The sequence below is a fragment of the Scardinius erythrophthalmus genome, assembly GCF_964197995.2.
Source record: "Scardinius erythrophthalmus genome assembly, chromosome: 18".
Taxonomy (NCBI): Eukaryota; Metazoa; Chordata; class Actinopteri; order Cypriniformes; family Leuciscidae; genus Scardinius; species Scardinius erythrophthalmus.
Genome location: NC_138238.1, coordinates 2,270,698 through 2,297,657, shown reverse-complemented (window position 1 = coordinate 2,297,657; position 26,960 = coordinate 2,270,698). Strand labels below are relative to the sequence as shown.

At 36.4% G+C, this 26,960-nt stretch overlaps 1 protein-coding gene across 3 annotated transcripts in view; it reads right to left on the bottom strand.

Moving 5' to 3' along the window:
- Window positions 1-26,960, bottom strand: part of kcnma1b (potassium large conductance calcium-activated channel, subfamily M, alpha member 1b) — a gene marked incomplete at its 5' end in the record, with an annotated part of 97,062 nt that overhangs the window by 35,401 nt on the left and 34,701 nt on the right. For all 3 annotated transcript variants that reach the window (XM_081393614.1, XM_081393615.1, XM_081393616.1), the window contains 7 exons: window positions 1,589-1,680; window positions 4,560-4,730; window positions 4,895-4,970; window positions 7,308-7,383; window positions 12,324-12,435; window positions 13,235-13,328; window positions 19,554-19,615. In XM_081393614.1, coding sequence (XP_081249740.1) covers window positions 1,589-1,680; window positions 4,560-4,730; window positions 4,895-4,970; window positions 7,308-7,383; window positions 12,324-12,435; window positions 13,235-13,328; window positions 19,554-19,615 — 683 coding nt within the window. The remainder of the gene's footprint in view (window positions 1-1,588; window positions 1,681-4,559; window positions 4,731-4,894; window positions 4,971-7,307; window positions 7,384-12,323; window positions 12,436-13,234; window positions 13,329-19,553; window positions 19,616-26,960) is intronic.

The following is a 26,960-nucleotide window of genomic DNA, read 5'->3' as shown; positions in this document are numbered from 1 at the left end:
TGCATTTATTTGATCAAAATACAGTAAAATCAGTAAAATTGAGAAATATTATTACAATTTAAAATATCTGTTTTCTATGTGAATATATAGTAAAGTGTAATTTATTCCTGTGATCAAAGCTGGATTTTCAGCATCATTACTCCAGTCTTCAGTGTCACATGATCCTTCAGAAATCACTCTAATGTGAGGATTTCACTTCATTTCTTTTTACATTTCTTTTTTCAGGATCCTTTAATGAACAGAAAGTTAAACAGAAACAGACATTTTTGCTTCATTATCACTTTTGATCAATTTAATGCGTCCTTGCTGAATAAAAGTGTCACTTTCTTTCTTTCCCCTTTTTAACAGTAGTGTGTTTATGAAGGCAAATCTGTTAGCTTTGAATCTCCAAAGCAAAGCTGAAGCTCAAAAGTTCTGGATTCATGAAACACAGACAAACAGAAGAGACAAAATACTGCTTTGCTGTAAAAGACGTACAACCACTGCAACACGTAGAAGCCCGAGTGTCACAAGTAGCACAAATCAGCAAGCGATGAGCGACACACATACGCGACAAGCAATGAGATGACTTGTGCCATTTGACCCCAGACCCTCAGTGACTATGGCATAATACTCTACTTCCAGTGGAGGAGCACCTCTGACATCACAGGAAGGACTACAGCAACTTCCTCTGAGGTAAGAGTTGGAGTTCGTCGGCTTTAAAGGGGTGGTTGATTATGATTTGACTTCTCTAACTTTAGTTAGTGTGTAATGTTGCTGTTTGAGCATAAACAACATCTGCAAAGTTACAACGTTCAAAGTTCAGAGCAAAGGGAGATATTCGCTTTTAAAGAAATCGCTTTTTAGGACGACAACAAACGGCTGGTAGAGACTACACCACATTTCTCCCGGGTTAGTGACATCACCAACCCTAGAATTTACATAAACCCCGCCCCCTGAACACGATTTATAGATTATCATGACAGAATATGCTAATCAATGACTAGAAGATAACTACACATCAGCTTCATAAATTCATCAACTAATCATTCAGAAATGTTGTCTACATGTTGTCACTTCTTCTTGAGTCTCTCCATCATTGTCTGACTCCAGTTTGAACATAAAAGCCTAAAAGTTTTTGAAATTTTCAGTGCTTGTTTGTGTGAGGTAATCGGAGCTGCTAACACACACACACACACACACACACACACACACACACACACACAAGCTCTTGAAGCTCCGCCCTCTGTGCCGGGAGCAGCAGCTCATTTGCATTTAAAGGGACAGGCACAAAAACGATGCGTTTTTGCTCACCCTTAAAAAGTGACAATTTTAACATCCAATATAAAAATATCTGTGGGGTATTTTGAGCTAAAACTTCACATTCACACTCTTTATACCATTTATACCACCCCTTTAATCCTTTGACTTACTTTCTTCCTCGGGTCGAGTTATAACTCCCTCCATATTTCTTCCGATTAAGGATGAGAGCAGCGATTTCAGGCACGTAGCGAGCAAACATTGCCTACATGCATGGGACAGAGAGAGAGACGGGCATGCAGACGGGCAGACTGAACTGAACCAGCGCAGTCCAACCACCGGTACTTACTTTCTCCCATTTACTGCACTATAGGAACCACCATATTTCTTGCGGTTTCCTATTAACTCTATGATTTCAGGAACATAGCTGGCAAACATGGCCTGGAGGAGGAGACAGGAGACAAAGGACAACAGAAGTCTGCTAATGCTTCTACTTTCAGTAGAAGAGAGTTCTCATATCAGAAAAAAGAGGCTTAAAGGGATAGTTCAGGCAAAAATCATTGTGTACTCGCCCTCATGTCAGTCCACACCCGTGCGACTTTCTTTATTCCGTGACAAAAGGTGCATCTATAGAGCATCTCATTGTCATATAATGAAATATAATGGCGCTCAAGCTTCAAAATGACAAAAAAAGTTGCCTAAACAACTTTATATTTCAAGTCTTCTGAAGTCAAGCGATCGCTTCTGAGCTAACAGCTAATGATCTTAACAAACGTTCTTCCAGTAACATTACAGTCCCCCTGTGGTGAAAATCCAGCTTTTACTGTAGTTTATACGTCTATGTGGTGTTTTTAATACGCTTTAACACAAACCATGTGTAAATTCATAAGTCGACAGCATTGCTGAGTATTTCCTCCTTAAAACTGCAGTGAACCAAAGACAGTCTCAAACACACGCTTTGAAATCGCTGGTGTTTCTGACGTCACAAACTACCTTGTAACCAATCAGATCAACGTGTGATCGTCAACCAGTGGATCCCTGAGCTGAGTGAGTGGAGGTGGGGCTCATTTGCATATTCATAGAACCACGTATACTAAATGAGGCAAGGGTGTTGAGTTACATTCAAGATATTTTAAGGCATAAAGATGAAAAATACATTTAAATATGTAATTTTGGTGATCAAAGATGAGTTTTAAGGGATAAAATTATTGACTACAGAGGGACTTCAAAAGGACGTTCATTCAAAGTTATTTATTATACGTTCAACATTTTTTAAATGTTGCAACTTTTTTCCGGAATGTTCAGAGAACATTGAAAAGTAACATTATTGTAATGTTTGAAGAATGATAAAATTGAATGTTTCCTTAAAGTTCGAATAACCAAGAAAAAACATTTAAAAATTTTTTTTTTTTTTTTTCTCGTTTTGAACGTTCAGAAATAATGATTTCATAATTTAATGGGAAAATTAGCAAAACGTTATTAGAACATATTTTGGTGAGCAAGTCATATGGACTGTTACTTTAGGGTCTCCATTCACTTTCATTGTATGGAAAAGCAGGCAAGATGTGTTTTGGGTGAGTAAACGATAATAGAGTTATAATTTTTGCATGAACTATCCCTTTAAGTGTCAAATATTGGAGCTGTAACTTTAAAAACTCTAGACAGATTGAATAACAGTTTGAGGGTCAGAATGCTTGTATACATGCATTGCCGAGAATTAAAGGATGGAGGGTTTTAGGTTAAAAGTAAAAGCATTCTGTTTGGCAAATATCCCTGATTTTAAGGGATATCGATGTTAAAAAAAAAAAAAAAAAAGCCACAGATAAGATTCGATCTGCCGTTTTAAGAGGGAAAACAGTGATGCAAAGGAGGAAACCTCAAGAGCCATGTTTAGTCCAAGCAAACTCTCACGCTGGACTGATATGGACAGGACCGTCAGATCTCAAGCATTACACCACAGTTAACAGCTAAATCTAGCTTTACACACTTTATTTGTTTTGTTGAATTTGTCTTTATGAACAATTATTATTAAAAATTAATGCTAATTTTAATGTATTTACAAAATAGTATATATAATTGTATTCATATAAAATTTATATAATCTTTTTTTATATTTACATAATATTATTTTATATTAAATAAATAATAATAATATAAATATTAATAGTAAGAATCAGAATAACATTTTAATATCAATATGAATAGAGTACTAGCAACAGCACCTTGCAAAATCCATGTCTCTATGAACATTATTAATTTTTTTATATATTCATATATTGTATTATATACAATATTATATATATATATATTGTATAATTATATACATATAATTAATTGTATTCATATAAAGGAATACAATTATATTTAATATATTTATCATTTTTAATATAATTATATTTTATATACATTTAATATGAATATTTCATATCAAAATAATATTTTAAGATTAATATTTTATTAAGTTATTTATACAAAAAAAGGCAGTGGGGCAATACGTTGGTCTTAAAACTTTCAGTTGTGTACTTAATGTTTTTTATGTAGAAAATAAAAAAGCATTAAAGTACATACTACAGTTAATAGCAGCATATATCTATTTGTTTGTATAAACTTAGAAAAACTATTAATATTAATAATTCATATTAAAGTGATATTTTAATATTCATATTTATAGGGAAAAATCATTATGGCAATGCGTTTTTTTTTTTACTATTTTGTATTCCACCGACTGAACCATTTTTGATCATTTTTAAATGGGGCAAATTGAAATGATCTGAGCACTAATGTTTAATTATTTATAAAAGCAATAAATCGCTTGAGGCAGTTCTCTATGTATTTTTGAGTTTACAGCGCGTGTGTGTTGACATCATGACGGCGTGTCATATCACATCTCAACCCTTCAGAGTTTGTTGGAGTCTGGGTGGGGGTAAATTGGGTCGGGTCTTCTAAAACCGCAGTCAATCTACAAACAGAATTACTTTGTACTCCCTAATGATGGTTCCACTTATAACATGAAATCAACTTATAGCATAAACAATAGCATTTGAAATATAGCAACACTAAAGTACAGTAGATAATAATTGCTTAAGAACCAAAACACGCAATGCACTACAAGCAAAAAAAAAAAACACATGAAGATCTTTCCATCATGACGAGCAGAAGCTGGGAACGTTCGGATGGGGATTGAGGCAAAAATGAAGGGATTGTTTTCCAGCTCTGGTTGTCAAGGATACAGTGATTAAGGACCTGATAATTGGAGGCAGAAATGCAGGCTGTGGATGAATTATTATGGGATTTCTTCTATTTATTGAGGTTGTTTTTACCAATCCTCCGAGAATGAAGAAGACCATGAAAAGGCGTCCGAGGGTTGTTTTAGCACAAACATCTCCATAACCCACTGTGGACATGGTTACCATGAGCAAGTACACACACTCCCAGTAGGTAAGAGGTTGGGAATTTTGGAAACTTTCCCAAGGATCCCCTGAGTTTTCCACCTGAAAACACACCAACAGCCTCAGTATTTCAGCCGATATGCAAGGAAATGTTATTTCAGTTCTACCCATACATAACTTTCTACATAACTTTCCCAACACACGTTCCTTAATGCACATTATTCATTAAAATGCAACTTTTCACCGTCGTGATGCGATCGACTTACCAAATGTATGAACCCCGCTGCCGTCAGCCATGTGCTTATAAAGATTGAGCACAAATTCACCAACTTTATGGAGTTGCTATAAAGACAAATTTCAGAAATACTCTCATTAGCTCACAAATGACTTGAATCTACAATACTATGGTTGTGTTCCAAATGATGTACTATACACTCACACCGTGTCCTAACTACACGAGACACGCGATAAAAGGCTCTTTTCCATGTTAATCAGAGTTCTATGAATTCGACAATTTTAGAAACGGTTTCTGTTTTTCTGCGACGTCGCGCTGGAACAACAAACACAAAGTGTGGCGATGATAATCTCAGGGACTGTTTATGTGCTTTATTTAATGTTAAAAGCGTGTAATGTGACTCTGAATATCATTTAGTGCTCCAGCTTTGAAGCTGTAAAAGCAACAGTGGATAATTCACCTCAGATCTTGAAACTAAACAAATGGAAACAAGAACGATCAAACTGTGAACAAACAAGTGTATTATTTGACAAAGATTGTTTTAGTAACTCAGCCTATGTATTTTTAATAATGTTTAAATGGTGTAATATTTGTGAATTTGATTATGTAACTGCTAATCCATTTTCTTGCGATTGCGTCAAGATTACTCTCTGGTGCCGCGAGACTCCGCCCACACATTTGTTCTGATTGGCTGACTCCGCCCACACGCTGTTCTGATTGACTGACTCCGCCCAAACGCTGTTCTGATTGGCTGACTCCACCCACACATTTGTTCTGATTGGCTGACTCCGCCCACACGCTGTTCTGATTGGCTGACTCCGCCCACACGCTGTTCTGATTGGCTGTGGGTTTTTTATTTATTTATTTTTCATCTCGCATTTGCGGCGCGTCTAGTGTGGACAGACTAATTATTTGTCTCTGGAATCTTCTCGCATCTCGTCTGGTTAGGACACGGTGTTATGCACTACTGTATGTACTCAGCTGTGCAGTGTGTGAACTTTATGAGGTTATTTTAGTCTGATACACTTTGTTTTTTCGGTTAATTAAGCGCATCATCCGGATATTTAAAGTGCACTTTTGCTTTTTGTAATTTTCAGTGTGAACACAATACTCGCACTATATATTATACTATGAAGGCGTATAATAGTGCGAAAGTACATGGATTGGTACACATGGTATACTGTACACTGTAGACCTTATTCAGAGCAGCGCCATGACCGGTGTGAAAGTGAGGCTGTGAGGGATCGTCTTGCCGTGTTTCCAATGGCATCCACTGTAAAAAGCTGTATAAAGCTCCTTGATCCCTTACAATTTTCCACGGCTTATATTGTCGTGAGCTTTTTGTCAACTGAAACTTCCTGGAAAGATATTTTTCCAGTGTTTCATGAGCAGAACAATCCAAAAACACATTACATAACAGTACAGCCCACTGAAGAGATGCACGTCTGTCCCTCACAGCCTCGCTTTCATTCCCATTCAAAATCAGAGATGGCGCTGCTGTGAATAAGGTCTATAGCACTTTTATAGAAAAACTTCCTTAAATTACAACACAAACATTTTCAAACATTTCTGCTGTGTCCATAAACTGAAGCTCTTTATATAATACTGGCCAATTTTAGAGCGAAAATCAATTTGCTTGTTTTTGGCACAGTCTGTTCAGTAGATTTGTCCTCTGATTGAATGAACTGCAGCGAGATTATTCATTCTGATGCACAATAAGCTCTCCTGGACATCTGTGCTAAAGCTTTAGATCTAAGCTGCAGGGAGGCGGACACAAAAACATCGAAAAAATAATTTATTATAATATAAATTGATAAAAATCAGAGAAGATAGTGGTAATTTTCTTCCAGGACATTTTCTGTTTCCTTTAACTCTAAAACATAATGCAATGAGTGCAGAACGCAAAACATGAAACATAATAATAAAGACTACACTGCAGTTGTTAAACTATTTGTTGTCCATTTCAGTTTCTGTAATGACATGTTTTGAAAAGAAAAAAGAAATGAGAAGAAAGCAAATCTGGAGCGCCATCTGAAAGATTATTAGCATTAATTAAAACATTTCTGTTCACTGAAATAAAGCTTAAATATAATCAAATATAAATATTAGCTGGAAAAACTTGAACCAAAAATTAGAAATGTTGTCTTGGCAATAAACTGAAGTTTAAGTTGAATGACTGGAAATAAATTAAAACAAACTAAAACTGAAATAAAAATAAATCAAACCTAAATAGTAAAATTGAAAAATATAATGATAATAATAAAATGGCAAAATCACATAATGAAATTACAAAAAAATTTAACTAAAATTACCTTGAAAACCCAAGATGATATAATGTTAGATCAGATTTATAAATGTTTTCATGATGCTTAACATGCAGGTGAAGAATTACACAGAACTATTTCCAGAAGAGTTGACACGTCACATGATGCAGGGACTCTTACCTTGTTTTCAAGATATTTAAAAACTGCAATATTTCTGAAAACTGGATCAGCCTCAAGGCTCTTAAGAACCTCAATCCTGCATGAAAGAGCAGAAACAAGAAACACATGAAATATCTCTGTTGCACAAAAACACATTCAAGCGCAAAGAGTGGAGCTCGGCGCGTACCTTTGAAACGCTCATCCATGTTTAGCAAAGACTCTGATTTCATCAGCCCTTCAGAACACGACTAACTACAGCTAACTCAAAGTATTACTGCGTACATCAGAGCTGGACTCCACACATCTGGACAGAGGTTATTTCTCTCTGGACTGACAGAGCGACAGACAGCCGGCTCAATATCTGCGGGACACACTCGTGACGTAAAGGCCTAAATTTGGGTCCTGGTTTCAGAAGCATTAAAGCAGCAACAGCAAAACTCTGAGAGAAACACGTGACTTCGGTGAGGTGACCTTGCGTGCATGACAGATTCACACATATATCATCATTCATTTGATTTTTCAGTGTTTAGCATCGTGCAGTTCACCTTCAAACACACACACACTAAACTAGAGATCCAGCTGTGTTCTCAATAGCACACTACTATACTACTTTTCTGTAGAGCTGCCTATAGTATGTATGCTATGCACATTTTCTGTAATCATGAAAACACTGTATCCCACAATGCAATGCACTTGACCTTCCATATACAGTGTGACACATGAAAACCCAAGAAAAAGCCTCTCCATTTGTCCATTAGTGGTGCTCATGGTTCATTTTTATGCTTTTCTAGAGGAATAGCGATTATGGATGACCTTTCCCGATGATTAAAAGGTTATAATGGTTTTCTGAGTATTCCAACAGATAAGCTCGTAAGCTATGATTAAGCACACATGAGCAAAAAATTAAAACTCAGACACTGATTCTTGAGATGTGGGAAAAATTAGGTCACAGAAATTAATAATAATAATAATAATAATTAAAGTAAAAATTCATGCATGAAGAAATTATGGTAACACTTTATTTTACAGTGTCCTTGTTACTTATGTTACATGTACTAGTAATAACAGTAAATTATGCATAATTACACGCAACTAACCCTAATCCTACCCTAACCCTATAGTAAGTACGTGTAGTTCATTAATATTACTCAGTACTTACATGTATAATTACACTGTAACAATGACACCTTAAAGTAAAGTGTAACCGAAATTATTTTAGATGAATCAATTATTCACAAGTATTGAATATGTCAGATACAAAAATAAAAGTATTATAAAAATTGACAAATGCAGTATTGAATGAATGAATTTTCATTTCTACAGTATCTATTGATTTTTAACCAATCACTGTATTTTGAACTCTGTTGCTCACTACAAACAAAACTTAAACTTAAAATTAGAGAAATATCTTTACAATCCCAAACTATTTGACATATAAGCTGGCATAAAAAAAAACAATGATATTAAAAAAATATTAATAAAAAACGATACAATTCCGCATTTGCACTTCAGTATAAAAACTGACTTCAATATTCCCCGATATTATGAATATCTTTATAAACACCCGATAAAAAGACTGTGAAACCTTATAAAAAGAGGAATATTTTTACAATAAAAAGGAAAACTTCCTTCTGTCAGGACACTGATGTTACATATTTATATTTCTGCTTAACATATTTATTTAACATATCTGAGGAATGATAGTGAATAACATCATCATTTTAAAACAATCAAATGCATGATATATTTATGTGGTAACACTTTACAATAAGGTTCATTAGTTAATGTATTAACTAACATGAACTAACAATGAGCAATACATTTACAGTATTTATTAATCTTTGTTAATGTTAGCTAATAAAAATCCAGCTGTTCATTGTTTGTTAATGTTAGTTCACAGTGCATTAACTAATGTTAAAACCTTTGATTTTAATAACGTATAAGTAAATGTTGAAATGAATATTAACTAAGATTAATAAAAGCTGGAGAAGTTGTGTAACTACTAAGGTAGTTAACTAATGAACCTCACTGTAAAGTGTTTCCATCTATGTTATTTTCAGAGTGTAAGTTTCGTTCGTAAGCCGTTTTTTGTCTCGTGTCGCAAATGAAACATGTGTGTCCGCGTTCCTCGTGGAGTCTCAGCGTCAGCTCTTACCCCAGTACGACACGGCATGGAAACAGGAGGAGAGTGTGTGATGACATTGGTCGCGCTCCTCTTTCTCACACACCGGCGCGTGGAGGATCTTCACACGGTAGCCGTTGTGAAACAGCTCGCCGCACGACTTCTTGCGTCTGCGTGTGTTCTGCAGGGTCTCGGTGCGAGTGGCCCCGTCAGGGCTCCGGTACACCAGCAGCTTCGTCGGGATCATGATGATAATGATGAAAATGATCAAATCTGAGTCGGAGAAACCGCAGAAAGCCACGCGACACGCACTCAGGAGAAACCCAAGCCCATCAGACTGCAAAAAAACTGCATCCCGTGTGTGATCATGTAGTCGTGTAGTGAAAGCTTAGAACAAACCCTTTTTTCATCAGGATATTACAGTATAAGCTCCTTTAGGAATCGCTCTGGGACGGAAAGCCTGTTCAACATCACCAGCAGATCCGCATCATCAATAAAGTGTCACACTGACGTCTGATGTGCCGAGATACACACATTACTGGATCTTTAGCGTCTTCTGAGTGTGTTTGCCTGTTCTGAACACACTGTAACAGGAGCCGCGTTTACATTACCCAAACTGAAATTGCGAATTGAAAATGCACACGTCAGTTTTGCGAAACCTCCCATTTATCGCAAAAAAAGTTTTTACACTCGCATGAGGTGGTTATTCAAAAAGGAATGTTTAGCAAAACTGCAGTGGAACAGTTTTTGTGCATTTACAGGTCACCTGATGTAGATGACGAGGTGTGTTTGGACAGAAGTTCTTTATTAAACTCATAAAAGATAAAAGAATTACGTGAATACTGGATTGTAAACCACTAAGAAATGCCACGATCAAGAGCTTGAAGCAGATCTGAGGGAGAAACACACAGAAACTCATACGTGCCACAAGCTTTCCTTGTTATTAAAGCAACACTAAAGCACTTTTCCTCGTCCGTCCCCCTACAGGTTGGAAGCGGAATTGTTCATTACCGCTGTCGTAAATAATTTAGCCTCCCGCCGCACGCACGCTTGCTGTTTATGTTTAAATAACGATGTCCACAGACAAGGTAGAGTATGTTGCATGATTTTATGAAAGTATGATGTATTGCGACATCAGAAACGAAGAAAACTAAATAATGACTATTGTAACGCTTGCTGTAAAGCAAGTCAGATTTGTAGTTTTCAGAAACGCGACCCGGTCTGGCAAACTTGCATAATGTGGTTATAACAGATATAGAGCTGCAAAGCGAATGCAGAAGTGCCGTTCACCCTGTTACGAGTTGATGAACCACTGAAACGATTTTGGAAACATTATTTTAAGGTAAAAAAATAATCTTCAGTGTTGCTTTAATGCTTGGATAACACGACTACGTCTCCTTCCATTAAAAATAATGGCTGATGCAGCGACTGGGATATACATAAACCTACTGACATCCGATGCCATAATTGTTAGAATGACTTTTCACGAGAGGAAAAAATTACATTTCAGTCGCAAAACATCAGTTAATAAAACGTCATAACTTCGCAATCGTTTTTTATCGACAAAATATCGCAAAAGTTTTGTGCAAATCTGTTACAGAAACTCGGCTAATGTAACAATGTAACAGTTTCTTGAGTTTTTTTATTTTTATTTTTCTGTGCAGTTGCTAAGCAACCATTCCATCGCCGCCGGCAACACAAATTTGTTTAACAACTAACAGAAGTTCTGACTTGTAAACCTTTTAAAACTGCACTAAACCCAAACCAGGATGAGACTGTTCTGGACACACTCCACACGGACATCCACACACACACACACGTACCAACAAAAGGACATTAATTTAATGAAAGCTGAATAATAATAACTCTAAAGCTGGATGATGTGACTCCGTGACCTCCCGTTCCCTATTGGAGGATTAAAGTCCTTGAAAACATGAAGAAGATAAGCTGCGCTTTGACCGAGTTCATGAGAAAAATGAAGCATTAAAACAGTGTTTCTTTCTACACACAGGGCTCTCCTCAAAGCAGAGGATATTCAAGAACATTTACTGACATATAGAGTATCTGAATATAGTAAAGTGTAATTTACTCCTGTGATCAAAGCTGAATGTTCAGCATCATTACTCCAGTCTTCAGTGTCACATGATCCTTCAGAAATCAGTATAATATGATGATTTGATGCTCAAGAAGCATTTATGATTATTATCAATGTTGAAAACAGTTCATGTTTTAGTTGAAACCGTTTTTTTCAGGATTCTTTGATAAACAGAAAGTTCAAAAGAACAGTATTTACTTGAAATAGAATCTTTTGGAACATTATAAATGTCTTTACTGCCACTTTTGATCAGTTTAATGCGTTCATGCTGAATAAAATTAAGTTCTGACCAGATAAGCTTTAAAATCAAAGTCAATCCACAAACACAAGCTCATTTGGAAAACCAGAAAAACGATAACTCCAAACAATTAAACAAATCAATTCACTCGAATAGTCATTCATTTGGAAAATCACAAATAATCCAGTAAATCCAGCGGTTAATTAAAAGAATATTGAGGTCAGTGGGTTAATGCTTCATTACCACAGACAATAATTCTGACCTAAATTAGTAAAAAAATAATGATCTGCGATTGCTCAATTGCTTATTCCTATGCTACGATCATTCCGAGGTTTTGTTTAGACGCAGTTGCACATGACGCATGAGAAAAACAATCAGCGATTTTAAGCAACAGGAGGATTTGTGGAGAATGAGAGCTTAAATTGGCCTTTAAAGCGCATAATGACCAACAGGGGGAGGCAGAGATCTTCATCTCATGATCTCCTCCAGCGGGGTTTCATTTCTAACACCCTCTGCTCATAATCTGATGAAATAATCGGGTATTAACGGTAAAGTGGCAGTAATGGGAGAGTAGTGCTTTACCCAGCCAGCTTCTGTTCAGATACACGGACACAAACACGGGCGGAACGGTGAAGAAATCCACCACTGAGTTCACTTCCAGCCAGAACCACAGCTTATCATTGGCTGCAATGAACTGTGAAGGGGAGGAAACAAAAGAAGAAAAAATGCATGTTACTCAACAAATGCATATAATTAAAACAGTGTTGTAAAAAAAATTCGATATTTAAATTTAAATAAAGCTGAAATAAAATCCAATATGAATATTTGACATCGGAACTAACCAAAATAAATAAGTTTAAGTAATAAAATTACTACAAATAAATCTAATCAATGCTACTGTATGTAGAAATATAAAAAATGAATAAAAATGACAAAATCACATAACAAAAAATTTAACTAAATTTAAGATGAAAAGCTTATTCAAAATATTAATAAACACTAAAAATGGTATATAAACAATACTAAAATAACACTGAATAAATAAACGTAATACTAAAATAACACTGAACGTTAGTCAACACATAAAAAAAAAATAAACCAGTGTTTTTATTGTTGACTAAAAATATATTTCTTTAAAAATTGATAATTGAAATAAAGCTAAAATAAAATAAAGTAAAAATGATAGAAACAGATAGTTTAAGTCCTAAAATTAATATATATATATTAAAGAAATATTTAAAAAGACGAAATCACAAAAGGAAAAACTTTTTTAAAACTAAAATGATAACTACAAATATCAAAATAAAAGCTAATTCAAAGTATGAATAAATACCAAAATAGTTTATAAATGAGTGAAAGGTAAGTGTATGTCAGTGTTGTGTCCAGCAGAAGTGTGTACTGAACATAATACTGTAAATATTAATACTGTAATACTGTATACATAATACTGTAATACTGTATACATAATACTGTAATACTGTAAATAAACTTACACGGAGTCCAAAGTACAACAAGAAGAACACATTGAAGGCCATGTCGATCTGCAACGTGAAGTCCTTCTGGAAATGCTGACAGGATTCGATAGGGCTGTTAAAACACAGAACAACAGACCTCAGTTCAGTGAAATACACTACATATAGTGCACGCTTGATGCATGTAATATTGCATTATTCAACTTCATTAGTGACAATATACGTTAAAAATATCAATCTTTCAAATTTGCATTGAGCATTTTTAAAGCATTTGTCTTTGGACTTTACATGCATTTTATTCCTGACAGCAAAATAATTAACAATTTAAAAGCATAAATATATTCAGTACTATTATCAATTATTAAAGCAATCATATTTTGACTTTGATGTGTGCTATTATGTGAAATACAGTGAGTCCATATTTGATATCCTCTAAAGGCAACTGTTGCTTTATTGCTTTAATAACTGTTTGCATATGAATATTATGAATGTTTTTCATGCGTTTCTTATACCAAAGGAGGGCATGTAGATGAAAATGTCATGCTGTATCTAAAATGTTCTGATTGCTTGTGGTTTCTCCTACATGATAATGTTCTGTTGAGTTGAAGAGCACAGGGAATCAGAGCCATTTCACTTGGTAATTGGTACCAGGATTAGATCCCTTGTTTTAATTCAGTCGAAAGCAAACAGAGCACTTGATCAGACAGTGTGGACAGAGAGATGAAGAGCAAACAACGGCTCAGCAACACACAGATATGGAGTTAGCACAACTAGAAGTGTTTGCATTCATATATTGTATGTGTGAGGCCTAAATCAGTGTTTGTCCAGGATCAGAGCAGTGATTTAGACCTGGGCAACACGGCAAAGAGACAGTTTTAATAAAAAAATAGATAGATATAAATAAATAAATAAATACATTTCATAAATAAAAAGGGAATATAGCGCTCATTTGCACATCACGTCAATGATATGCAGCAAATAAAGGTATGTACTGTATGCAGCTATGACTCGTCTCGTTAAGACTTGAGAGTATAATATTATGTATATATGTGAATATATGTTGCTTACTAAGCAATATTGGCAATAATATTCCTTTGTCTGACCAGACAGAACAATGTCATTTTGTAACATAATAATAATAATAATAATATATATATATATATAAACAAACGTAATATCACTCACTTAATTTAATGTTTTTGCTGTACAGTTTTGGGGGATTATTATGTTTTTTTTGCCTCACTTTTTAATCATTTAAAATATATTCATTTATATAAAATATTTATATTTTTGGAAGACTCACTTAAAAGATTATCTACATTTCTCAGTTTCATGGTGGCAACATAATAACATGGTTTGACTTTAGAGGAAGATCGCAGCCATTCTACTGGAAAACAAACACTTGTGTTGAAATAATTAGATGGCAGCAGAGGATTACTCAATGGCTCTATCATTTACAAGTTGTTTTTATTTAGATTTATGTTTAGAAATGATAAAATCATTATTATAAGAACAATTTACCATTTTGTTGCATTGTTTTTAACTGAATTATCATTATTTTTCTGCAATTACGTCACAACATTACAGTCAAACCTGAACTTGGTGTTATGCATATGTTAAATTGTTCACAATCGCGGATGTGTGAAGGCGTCAATCCATTTTTGTGTGTCCGGCATTGTATTTATTTATTAATTTATTTTGGCCAATTTATGTGTATGTGTGTGTGGGGGGGGGGGGGGACTTTCCCATTGAGACATTGTTCAAAAAAATTAAGCATAGTCTCATTACTGCAATGCATCTGGACATTTTACGTTTTTGTGTTTTTTTATTTATTTGATTCTCATTACTGTTTTTACAGTTTTTACTTCTCATTTACAGTATTTCTTCACTGCAAAAACAGAATCCCAGATGTTTTCAGACTGAGGGAGCATCCATCTAAACTATCAACCAACAAAAAATCACCTAAACACTAATATCCTTTAAACAATATAAACAAACATAATATGAACTATTACATAGTTCTTGTTGCCATTGAACAATAACCATTAAACATTTGTTAATTTAGCAGATGCTTTTAACCAAAGCGACTTACAAATGATTGATACAAGCAATTTATTTGAAGCTTTTCATATAAATGTGTGTATGCACGATATAGACTGTGACTTCAGGTTCAGAGATCGGTGTGTTTATGGATCCTCCTGCTCGAGTCTGTTATTCAGGGCTGACTCTAGTGTAAGTGCGATCATCAAAGGACCTGAGAGAGAACAGCGAGCTGTGAAACTCTCAACCTGAAGAAGTTTCAGAACAGCTGCAGGACAGAGAAACGCAACTCTATCCATCTCTGTTTGCTCAGTTCTGTTCCAGCGGGTCAGAGACTGAAACTGAAGCCCGGCTGTAATTAAGAGACGTTTAACGTAAGTAATACTTCACAGGAGTCTCGGGTCACGTAGAGCTTTACATACAGCAGACGTGAACAACTCCAGCGCTGTCACTGACATTATTCTGATAAGTGATTAATCGAGTAATCTGATATTTTGGTGGTAATAAAAATAGACCTAAGCAAAGCCTTTAAATGACTTAAAGTACATTCTGTATAGGCCTAAAATAACACTGAGGCAATAATATTGAGTTCAAATTAAGTATCAAAAGTAAGTAATCATGTTTTTATAGAACAACACTGTTAAAATACATAATACCATCCATCCAATCATCCATCCATCCACCCTTTCATCCATCCATCCATCCACCCTTTCATCCGTCCATCCGTCCTTTCATACATCTATCCATCCACCTTCATCCACCCTTTCATCCATCCATCCATCCAACCATCCATCCTTTCATCCATCCATCCATCCACCCTTTCATCCATACATCCACCCTTTCATCCATCCACCCTTTCAATCCATCTATCCACCCTTTCATCCATCCACCCTTTCATCCATCCACCCTTTCATCCATCCATCCATCCTTTCATCCATCCATCCATCCTTTCATCCATCCATCCATCCATCCATCCATCCTTTCATTCATCCATCCATCCATCCATCCATCATCCTTTCATTCATCCATTCATCCATCCATCCATCCATCCATCCTTTCATTCATCCATCCATCCATCCATCCATCCATCCATCCATTCTTTCATTCATCCATCCATCCATTCATCCATCCATCCATCCAGCCACCTTCATCCATCCATCCATCCTTTCATTCATCCATCCATCCATCCATCTATTCTGAAATATTCAATTTAAATTTATTTGTATAGCGCTTTTTACAATACACATCATTTCAAAGCAGCTTTAGAGAAAATGCCACATTACAATTTAGAGTGATGTGTTACCAGAGGAAACTAAGTTATGTATTTCAAAAATGTACATATGCAAATCACAGTTACCTAAAAAAATATTAAATTAAACAATGTAAGAATTTAAGGCAGAAACAATGAACTCATTGAAGTAATCAATACTTGTTTGTTAACAAATAATATCTCTGAGTAAATGTTCCACTGTTCCTCATTCAAACGATCATCAGTTGTTGATCTGACAAATCAAATCCCTCATATTCTAATGCAGTTCCAGCACGCGGTCTAAAGCTGTTCTCGGGCCGTGACCTGATGCCTCGCTCCAGGTTTACAGTGCTCAGGACAATTACACTCGGCTAGCCAGAGCACAACGTCTCAAACCTAATGGCTAAATCCCTCATGATGATGCACTAATGAGGAAGTGGATGAGGCTCACTTCCTGTGTTAACAGGCCTGTGTTGAGCAGGACGCACGGTGTGTGTGTGTGTGTGTGTGTGTGTGTGTGTGTGCGTGTTTCTAATGCTGAATAGGACGTGCTGTTCAGATATGGAAGATCGGAAAGATTAAAACACAAAGGATCAGAGCATAATTTACTGAAACAAGCAAAACTATTTTGGGATCTAAAATGCACACATTGATCGTGATATTTGACACTGAAAATAAACTGAAAGCACACACGTGTTTTTATAATGCGTAACACGTTTAAGATGACCATGTTGGCATTAAATGCAGAGAAAACAACACAAAGTACACAGAGCCAGAATCAATGTAAGTCTATCTGACACAACGTCATTTCATACATACTAGATAGCATGTGTATTTAACTGAAGTGATGCAATTAGTTTATTTTGGTTTCCTTATCATTTACACTCTCTCATTTCTTAACAAACCTGTCAATGACACCAAAAGTAATTGGTTCTCGTGTGTCTTGTGACCAATCGCAACACGGCAAGTGGAATGAGAATTGAGAGCTCAGATTTTCAGCAAATAATCATTTAAATGTCTGGTTTATTTGACTTGTGCACTAACATTTATTGTCTTTGTGGTCAAATAAACTACTTTTATAATACTTCTGTGGTGCAGTTTAGGAGCTTGACGGCATCTGTGCCCATTTTCTTTAGTTTTTGTGTGTAAACTGTTCCAGTAATGAGTTAGTGTTGGACTGAAACCCTCTGATGATCTCTGACAGATGCACCAGCTTCTGATGTAATCTCAGTCTATTCAGAGGAAAAACTCCACAAACACACCAGGCTTATCTCTCTCTCTCTCTCCACTGTGCCCGTGGCATAAACAGGTTGACTCAAAGCGCTCTTCACCTTTATGAGCTCACTGATGTGTGTAATGTCTGAATGACGTCAGTTTAAGAGTTGCCGTGATCCCTGAAACAACGTATGTTCAGTGGTGATGCTCTCTCTCTCTCTCTCTCTCTCTCTGTCTCTCTCCCTCTCTCTTTATTCCTAAATCTGTCCCGAGAGACGCTTCCTTCCACCCCAGTCCGCATCACTTATTCCTGCATACAGAGTCCATGATTAACTTTCTGAATAGAGAAAATGTGTCAAATGTTTATTCCAGTGAATTGTGAATTATATGTATGCTGCAGTTTTTCATTTCATGGCCCCAAAAAAAATATATTATTTGTTTCCCAAATTGCATTTTATTTTTGCACAAATTCTGTTTTGCGTTTTAATTATTCTGAATTCCATTTTACGGGTTTAATTAAACTGTAATAATCAAAAAGGTTATCCAATCAATTGAATTCATCAAACTTTAACAAATTATAAATAAAAGTGCCCTATGAAATGTTGTTGTTTTTTTAATCATGTGTTTATGTGCATTTCTGCATTCTATGTTTTTTTTTATTTAATACCAATTTGTTATCCATTATTATTGATTTATTATCAAAACGGTGGTAATCAAATGAATGCACATTTAAATAGTGTGATATTCCTAAAATTCTTTTTAATAAACTGCATTATTATTATGATTTTGAGCAGTACAGTCTACTGTACAACTGTACTGGCATAATTTCTCCAAATTAAACCAAACTTTTATTTTGGCGGGCTGCAGTGAAGAGCTTTGAGTGAAATTCATGATTTTGTTCCTCATACTTTAGTTTTTGTTGGTTTAATGGAGAAATCTTCCAAATATGAGGCTTGGAGAAAGAAAAACTTTGAGGCATCCTAGATTAACTTCTGCTGGTCAAAGTCAAGTTTTGTGGAGTTTAGACGGGTTATCCGTCTTGAGTTGAATGATCAGCATCGCTTACATCAGTGAGTGTCAGATTATCATTTTTCTTATAAAGGTTTATTCACACCAAACGCAAAACAAATCGCTGTCAATAAGGTCCATTCACTCCAAGAATATTCATCAAGTTAAAGGAAAACCATATTTACTCATAAAAGTCACTGATAAAGCAATTATGTTCACAACAAATATCCGTGCTTGACATGAACTGGCGTTTACGATTTGATTTAAACCATGAGTTATACTTGTAAGGGTCACCGGCTGGAGTGCCCTTGAGAGCCTCCACATCACACTACTGTCATTCCCTCACAAACTACCATAATCTCCCATAATTCTCTGCCTGGCCTCATTAGCACTCATTATGTTCACCTGTGTCTCATCTTCATGTTTGCTCACCCTATATAAGCCTGGTTCTTTCAGTCATTCCCTGCCAAGTCTTGTTTAGTGTCACACTGCGATTCCAAGCGTTCTCCTGGTTTTCGCTCTTCTGTCCGGTTTTCTTGGTTTCCTCTGTTATTGCCCGTGCCCCTTTGACCCTGTTATTGTTTGGACTGATTACCCGGTGTTTATGACATTTGCCTGTTTCCGACTACGATTGTGGATTACCTTTTCAATAAAACTGCATTTGGATCCTCAACCTTGACAATATGTGACAATACTCAACTAGTGAGCCATTTTATTTACTCACAAAAGACAATTTTTACTTGCATTCGCAAGTTAGTGAGTGTCTTTATCTACTGTATGTACTGTATCTAATGAGATGCACAGTGATAAAATAAGAAATATACTCACTCAGAGGAGTCGATGAAGTAAATCACAAGAGCGCCGATGCTCAGGGCGAATACCAGCACCACCTGAAACACAAGACAACAAGAGACGTGTGTTACTTCACATGAAACTCCGTCACCGCAGTTTGGAAAAACAAAGAAAAATTGGGTTTATAGAAGGACTGTCAACGATTAATTCAAACTTGCATCATAAACGCAATATAGGTCAAAATAACACAAAATAAATGTGTTAAACGAGATAAATGATGTATGCTTGATTTCAAGATAAGTATGTGATTAATCGCGATTAAAAATGTTAATCTATTGACAGACCTAGTTAATAATAACGCACTTTACAATGCAAGTCAAGTGCTTATATTCAGTTTCCCGTAACAAATGCATGTTTGATCTGGAAGTGTCTAAATTGTCATTTCGAGGTGGAACTGCTGGTCTAGATGCTTAACTTATGTTTGACTTGTATTGAACCAGGAATATTTCTTAAACAAGTGCATTTTCCATAAGATAAAGAGGTCAAGGTGTTTGTACGCTGTAACCATAGTTTAACTGTGGTATTTGTAGACAGAGTTACTCGTGTTTTTATTGATTTGCCAGTAAAAGCTCCTTGAAACGCTGTGTGTGAGAGCGAGACTTGCATCTTCCTCATTAGTCAGTGTGTCCTGCTGGCAGAAACCCATTTTAATCTAAAGATCCTGATGAGATTTGGGCAGGAATTGGATGGTGTGTAAACATCACGCCACCGAGGACAGGAAGAAACCTCTTAGCAACCATCAGAACCGATCTTTAAAGGAACAATTCAGACCAAATGAACATCATCACTCACTTCCTTCAAAACCCGACTCGCTGGAGCACACAAAGAGAAGTTCAGAAGAATATTTACGCTGACATAAAACACCATAAACGTATCATAAAATGTCATCTGAAGCCATATGACTTAATAGTAAATAATTTGAATAATAACTTTATAAATGTTAACTACTATTCAAAGATTTGGAGACAGTAACCGTTAACGCTTTTATTCAGTAAAGACGTTAAATTGATCAAAAATGGCATTTAGAATGTAAAAAAAAAAAAAAAAAAGTCAAATAAACACTGCTCTTCCGATCAAGAGAATTCATCAAATAAAAAAAAATATTAATTTATTTATTAAAAATATATATCAGTTTTCACAAAGATATGAAGCTGCAAAACTGTTTTTGTGATTGACTGATTGATTGATTGATTCAGGATCATGTGACACTGAAGACTGGAGTAGTAATGCTGAAAATTCAGCAGGAATACAGTATACACATAGAAAACAGATATTTTAAATTGTAATACAGTAGTCAGAATTTGAAGTGGATCACATAAAGTTCATCAAAGTTGTCCTAAAACAAGAACGGTTATTGTCCAAAATTCATGTATAACTTTGATGAAAGGTTTTGATCCACTTCAAATGTTGACTACTGTAATATTTCACTGTTTAACTGTATTTCTGATGACATAAATGCAGCCATGGTGAGCAGAAGAGACTCTTACAGAAACACTTAAAAAATTAACCGAAAACATTATGAACGGTAGTGAATATTTAATCTAAATATTTAAATAAAATAATTTAATGATTATTTTTAGTTTCTCTATATGGACTCATTATTTATTAATTTAACTAGTATTAAAACCTAATATAGAAATATCAATTCAAATGTAAAACTAGCTTGATTTTGCATCTCAGCTCTGCTTTGAATGGAGGAAATGAAGTCATACAGGATCTGAGTCACATGAGGGCGAGTAAATAATGACTAATGAATCATTTTTGAAGGAACCATCCCTTAAAAATCAAGCAAAGTGACGGTGAGCAAACACAGGTGCGCAGATCTGGAGGAAACCTACTCTTCCCCTCGCCGTGAGCCTCTCATGCATTTTAAATGAGCAGGTATAGATTATTTTCCATGAGGGGAAATGCCATTGTCTCTAAACCATTGAATCACTCGTACTGAGAAAACACCTGCATGTATTATTAATGGCCACTCACACACAGGAGCGTCCCGGTTCCGGGTCCAAGTCAAAACACTGCATCAAACGCCTGATTTTAGGACGGCGAGTCGCTCAGCAGGACTGGCGTCTGGTTCATGCGTGCTCATGCTTTCACACATCAGTTTCCATGGTAATCGCAGCACTTTGGCTTCGTTTGACCAGCAGAGGGAGCACATGATGCTCACACACACAGTCTGAGTTCATTTAAACCAGCTTCCTCAACATTCATGGACACATATCTGACATGATTAAGATCCAAATGTGTTAAAGAGGCCATATTATGTTGTTTCAGGCTCTACTAGAACATGTTTTCCTGCTTGAATGTTGATTATTCTCCTCATATTCTCCATTGTTGCGGCTCCTCTCTTCCCAGTCTGTCAGTAACGCTCTGTTTACTTCCTGTCTCTATGAAGCCCCTCCTCCTGAAAAGCACACTGTGCTCTGATTGGTCGGCTGGAGCAGTGGGTTGTGATTGGTCAATTTGTCTCTGAATCAATTGTATGTGAATAATTCAGAATTGTAATCTGCTGATCTGATGTATAATGCATGAGTGTGAGATGTGTGTCCAACACGAGATTGAATCTGCCTGTCTGAAAGTGAAACTCTGTTTGATTTCGAATCGCCGACTGATATCTAAGACACCTGTGAGCCTGACAACAGTGGAAGAGGAGAAGAGCCCGTCACACGCCGAATCTACAGCTGACCGAGTCAAAGCGTTTACTACAGCTGCAGAGGTCAGAGGTCAACCTCATTTCATTAACAGTCTGCGGCAGAGCTTTTGAAAACCTTAGAGAGAGAGAGAGAGAGAGAGAGAGAGAGAGAGAGACCTTATCTGTTCACAATCCACCTCATGGATAAAAAATAAACATAAAAATAAATAAATAAATAAAAAACACGGAGCACTCAAGAATGCTTTCACTGCCACTGTGTGTGTGTGTGTGTGTGTGTGTGTGTGTGTGTGTGTGTCCTTCAGTGAGGAAACAAGGACAGGAGACGTGTGTGTGTGTGTGTGTGTGTGTGTGTGTGTGTGTGTACTGTACATTTCCACGCAAGAGACGAGCGATCAGCTGTCACTCACGGCATCACATTCAATTTTCACCTGACCAAAAAACTATAATTTGAGATTTGCATAATTTCCTTCCATGATTTTCTCAGTGAAATTGAAAAACTAAATTTTCATGTAACACAAAATTTTTAAAAACTCTTGAAATCAACTCTCGCGTCTACTTAAACCTGACAGCATAAACAATACAGAAGCAGATACACACATTTAAAATGTGCAGTTTCATCGTGCACTCGGGCGATATATTCTTCCTTATGTACTGCAAATGACCAATGCCACCTTGAGTAAGCCAATAAAAAAGTAGAATTTAAAGATTTAATTGAACTCCAATTAAACAATTGACCAACGTTTAATGATGGCGACCTTTCCCGAGGTCAGCGCTGGGGAAACGCTCAAGATGTGAGAGCGTCACACACTCTTAACACGTGGACACACACAATTATTCAACACATTCTCATCTCAATTGTAAACACACTCACACACACTCTAAAAAAACTAAAAAATGTGTTTGGTCACTTTACCAATTTCCCATTTAGATGCGCAGCTCTCGGCCACGGGACCAGACTGAACACATAACGGCTCTAAAGGCTAATAAAGGTTGAGCTCATTATTAGGACAATCACAGCAGATCTGACGCTCGAGGCGCGACTCGCTCAGAAATGTCACCGCGTTTAATAGGTTGAAAACGGCAGATCCAGAGTCAGCAGGAGGCCTGAACTTCCACTCATCTCACTTCATCTGTCAACAACACACAGAGGAATGATGGAGGAGACGGAGAGAGAGAGAGAGAGAGAGAGAGAGAGAGAGATTTACAGTGGGTTAGTGAATTATTGAAACACCTCTTCATCATCATCATCCTCATCCTCACAAGTGCTCTGGAATGAGTGGCTGTAGTAAAGAGAGGGAAATGTCACAGATCTTCTATTGAAGTGTTTTGTGAAGGAGAGCGTTAGTCATGCTTATATTATACATGATAAATGACATGAGTGGATAATATTAATGTACGGACAGCTTCTAAAGCGTAGCCCCTTTTGAATATGGACAGTATTTCTAATAGATATTTTCAAACATGATCAATTATATGATAATTAAATGTTTATTGCAGTTGAATTTAATGCATTTGACTAACATTAATTATTTGACATCCGTTGTGTTCTGTGTGATTTCTAAACTTGCAAAGATCTGAACAGAAAACTGCATGTTTGTGTTGCCAAAGCAGAGAAAACTGAATAAAACAATAACTAAACTAAACCAAACTTACCTAAATTACAGTAATATAATATAAAATAAATAAAAATTAAGAGCAAATGGCATGTTTGCATTGCCAAAGCAGCGAAAAACTAAAATAAACTAAAATAAAGCCATATAAATAAATAAATAAATGAGCACATTTTTATGACCAAAAATATAATAAAACTAAACTGAATCAAGTTGAACTAATCTAAAATAAAGTTAAGTTAATTAAATAATAAATAATTAATAAATAAAAATAAACAGCAAATGGCACATTTGTTTTCCAAAACATAATAAAACAAAAACTAAATTAAATAAGCTGATAAATAATTAAACTGAAACTGCATATTTGCATTAAATGTGCATGTGCAAAACACAATAAATCAAAAACTAAACTAAAATAATAAACAAAACGAAGCTGGAAACAAGTATCCAAATCCAAAAAGGTAATAGTGGCTGAAAAAACACCAAATTACTGATCGATACCAATATTTAATTCCATGTTTCGATGATATCATCAGTATTTTGGACAGTAATATCACACAGATCAAACTGCAGACTCACACTGGCCACGTCTCAGTCCTCACGGAGGTTTCGGACAGTGTGAGGAAGAGCGAATGACGGGTTCTTGATGTCTTTGTCTGAGCCAGAGCCGATGTTTCGGCATCAGGGGGAGGATGAATGTAATCCAGTGTTGTGATGTAACTCTCTAATGATATTTTGTGTGTTGAGACTCAAATAAGAGGAATTTCATAACGAGGGCTTGGAGTCGAGGCGGTGGAAACTGCGAGCGTGTGGAAGAGGATTTGGAGTCTCATCTCCTCAAAGAGAGCAGATTATTTCATCTCTCTCTCACTGGATACGTTTACATGCACAACTTTCCTTTCATTCAGACTGACTTCATTCCGATCGATGAATCCGATCGTAGTGTTTACATGAACACTAAATAAAGTGATCTGGTTGATGTGTGTGTTTATATGTCATGAGCCTGTTTGTCCTAACCAGCCGTGACGGCGACACGCGACGATTCTATTTCAGAAACGGTTTCTATTTTTCACAAACACAAAGTGTGGCAATGATAATCTCAGGGACTGTTTATGTGCTTTATTTAATGTTAAAAGCGTGTCATGTGACTCTGAATATCATTTAGTGCTCCAGCTTTGAAGCTGTAAAAGCAACAATGGATAATTCACCTCAGATCTTGAAATTAAACAAATGGAAACAAGAAACTATGAACAAACAAGTGTATTCTTTGACAAAGATTGTTTTAGTAACTCAGCCTATGTATTTTTAATAATGTTTAAATTGTGTAATATTTGTGAATTTGATTATGTAGCGACTTATCCATTTTCATGCGAGTGCCGTCAAGATTACTCTGGTGCTGCGAGACTCCGCCCACACGCTGTTCTTATTGGCTGACTCCACCCACACGCTGTTCTGATTGGTTGACTCCGCCCACACACTGTTCTGATTGGCTGACTCCGCCCACACACTGTTCTGATTGGCTGACTCCGCCCACACACTGTTCTGATTGGCTGACTCCGCCCACACACTGTTCTGATTGGCTGTGGGTTTTCGAATGATTTTTTTCGCATCTCGCAGTCGTGGAATGTCGCGTCTAGTGTGGACAGACAAATTATTTGTCGCTGGAATCTTATCACATCACAATCTTATCAGTTTCGGTTTTCTATCTGATCAAGTTTTTACATGTTCTCTCGATCGGATTAGAAAAGGAATAAACCACCCCTTTCAATCCGATCGAAATCTCACTGGGATCGAGCTCAATCGGGTCGGGTTTTTACATGAAGGATTTTCAGTCCGATTGAGCCGTCGATCCGATTACTAACGGATTATTTGGTTGCATGTAAACGCAGCGTTTATTCTCGAGCAGGTTCAACCTTTCTAAGCGCTTCACTCGTTTCCTTTAACCAGTGGGTGACAGTACAACTTCATTTACACCTTCATCTTAGGAAAACAGTCACTCAACTAACAATTCAAATCTGCTGCAAATTTTACTTAAAACTTTTGGTTTCTAAGTCAAACGCAATGGACCCGATCTATGATAATTAGTCTTAATGAGTTTCGGACCTAAAGCAAAGCTGAACTTTCGTGTAGGAACCCGACCCGTCTGTAAACCGTCGGAGTTTATAGGTGTATGGGTGTAATCTGGCCACTGCTCGCACAGAAGAGCTGATTGTGGGATTCTGTAAACATGACTGTATTTCTCGGTGGACTGATCCGAACCTGAGCTCTGATTCCCAGAGATTACTGGGAAGATTAGTGTATGATGAAGCTCTTTCTATTTCTTTCTGACACAAAATACCATCAGAAAAATCATTTTCTTTATATTTCTTTCAGAATATAATTATATTAGATAGTATTATACAATAAACAGTACATCATGTCACTATCAACGCTAGGTTGCGTCAACAGAGCTGAAAACTCCAGTTCTAGAAAACCTGCGATCATTAATCTAGATCAGAGTCTGTCCAATATAGATCTGTGACCTGTGTGTGTGTGTGTGTGTGTGTGTGTGTGTGTGTGTGTGTGTGTGTGTGAGAGAGAGAGAGAGAGAGTGTGTGTGTGTGTGTGTGTGTGTGTGTGTGTGTGTGTGTGTGTGTGTGTGTGTGTGTGTGTGTGTGTGTGTGTGAGCATGTGTGAGCGTGTGTGAGTGTGTGCGTGCATATGAGTGTGTGTCTGTGTGTGTGTGAGCGTGAGAGTGTGGGTGTGTGTGCCTGCATGCGTGCGTGTGTGAGAGTGTGTATGAGTGAGCGTGTGTGTGAGTGTGAGTGTGAGTGTGTGTGTGCGCCCCCAAAACAGGACAGTGAGTGTGTCCCTGCAGAATCATAACTAGAACATCCTGCATCTCTTTCTCATCCGTGTCGTTCTGTCTGGGTCAATCTTACAAAAACTGTAAAGTCTGGGTCACATGATGCTTTACATTCATACATTTATCCAAAGAGACTCGCACTGCATTCAACACACATTGTATTAGTTCATGCACTTCCTGACAATCAAACCAATAACTTTTAAAATCAAAAAGAAACAATAAGAAAGTATATTTTGCATAAAGAAACGAAACCTATTTTAGGACCCTTTATTTCT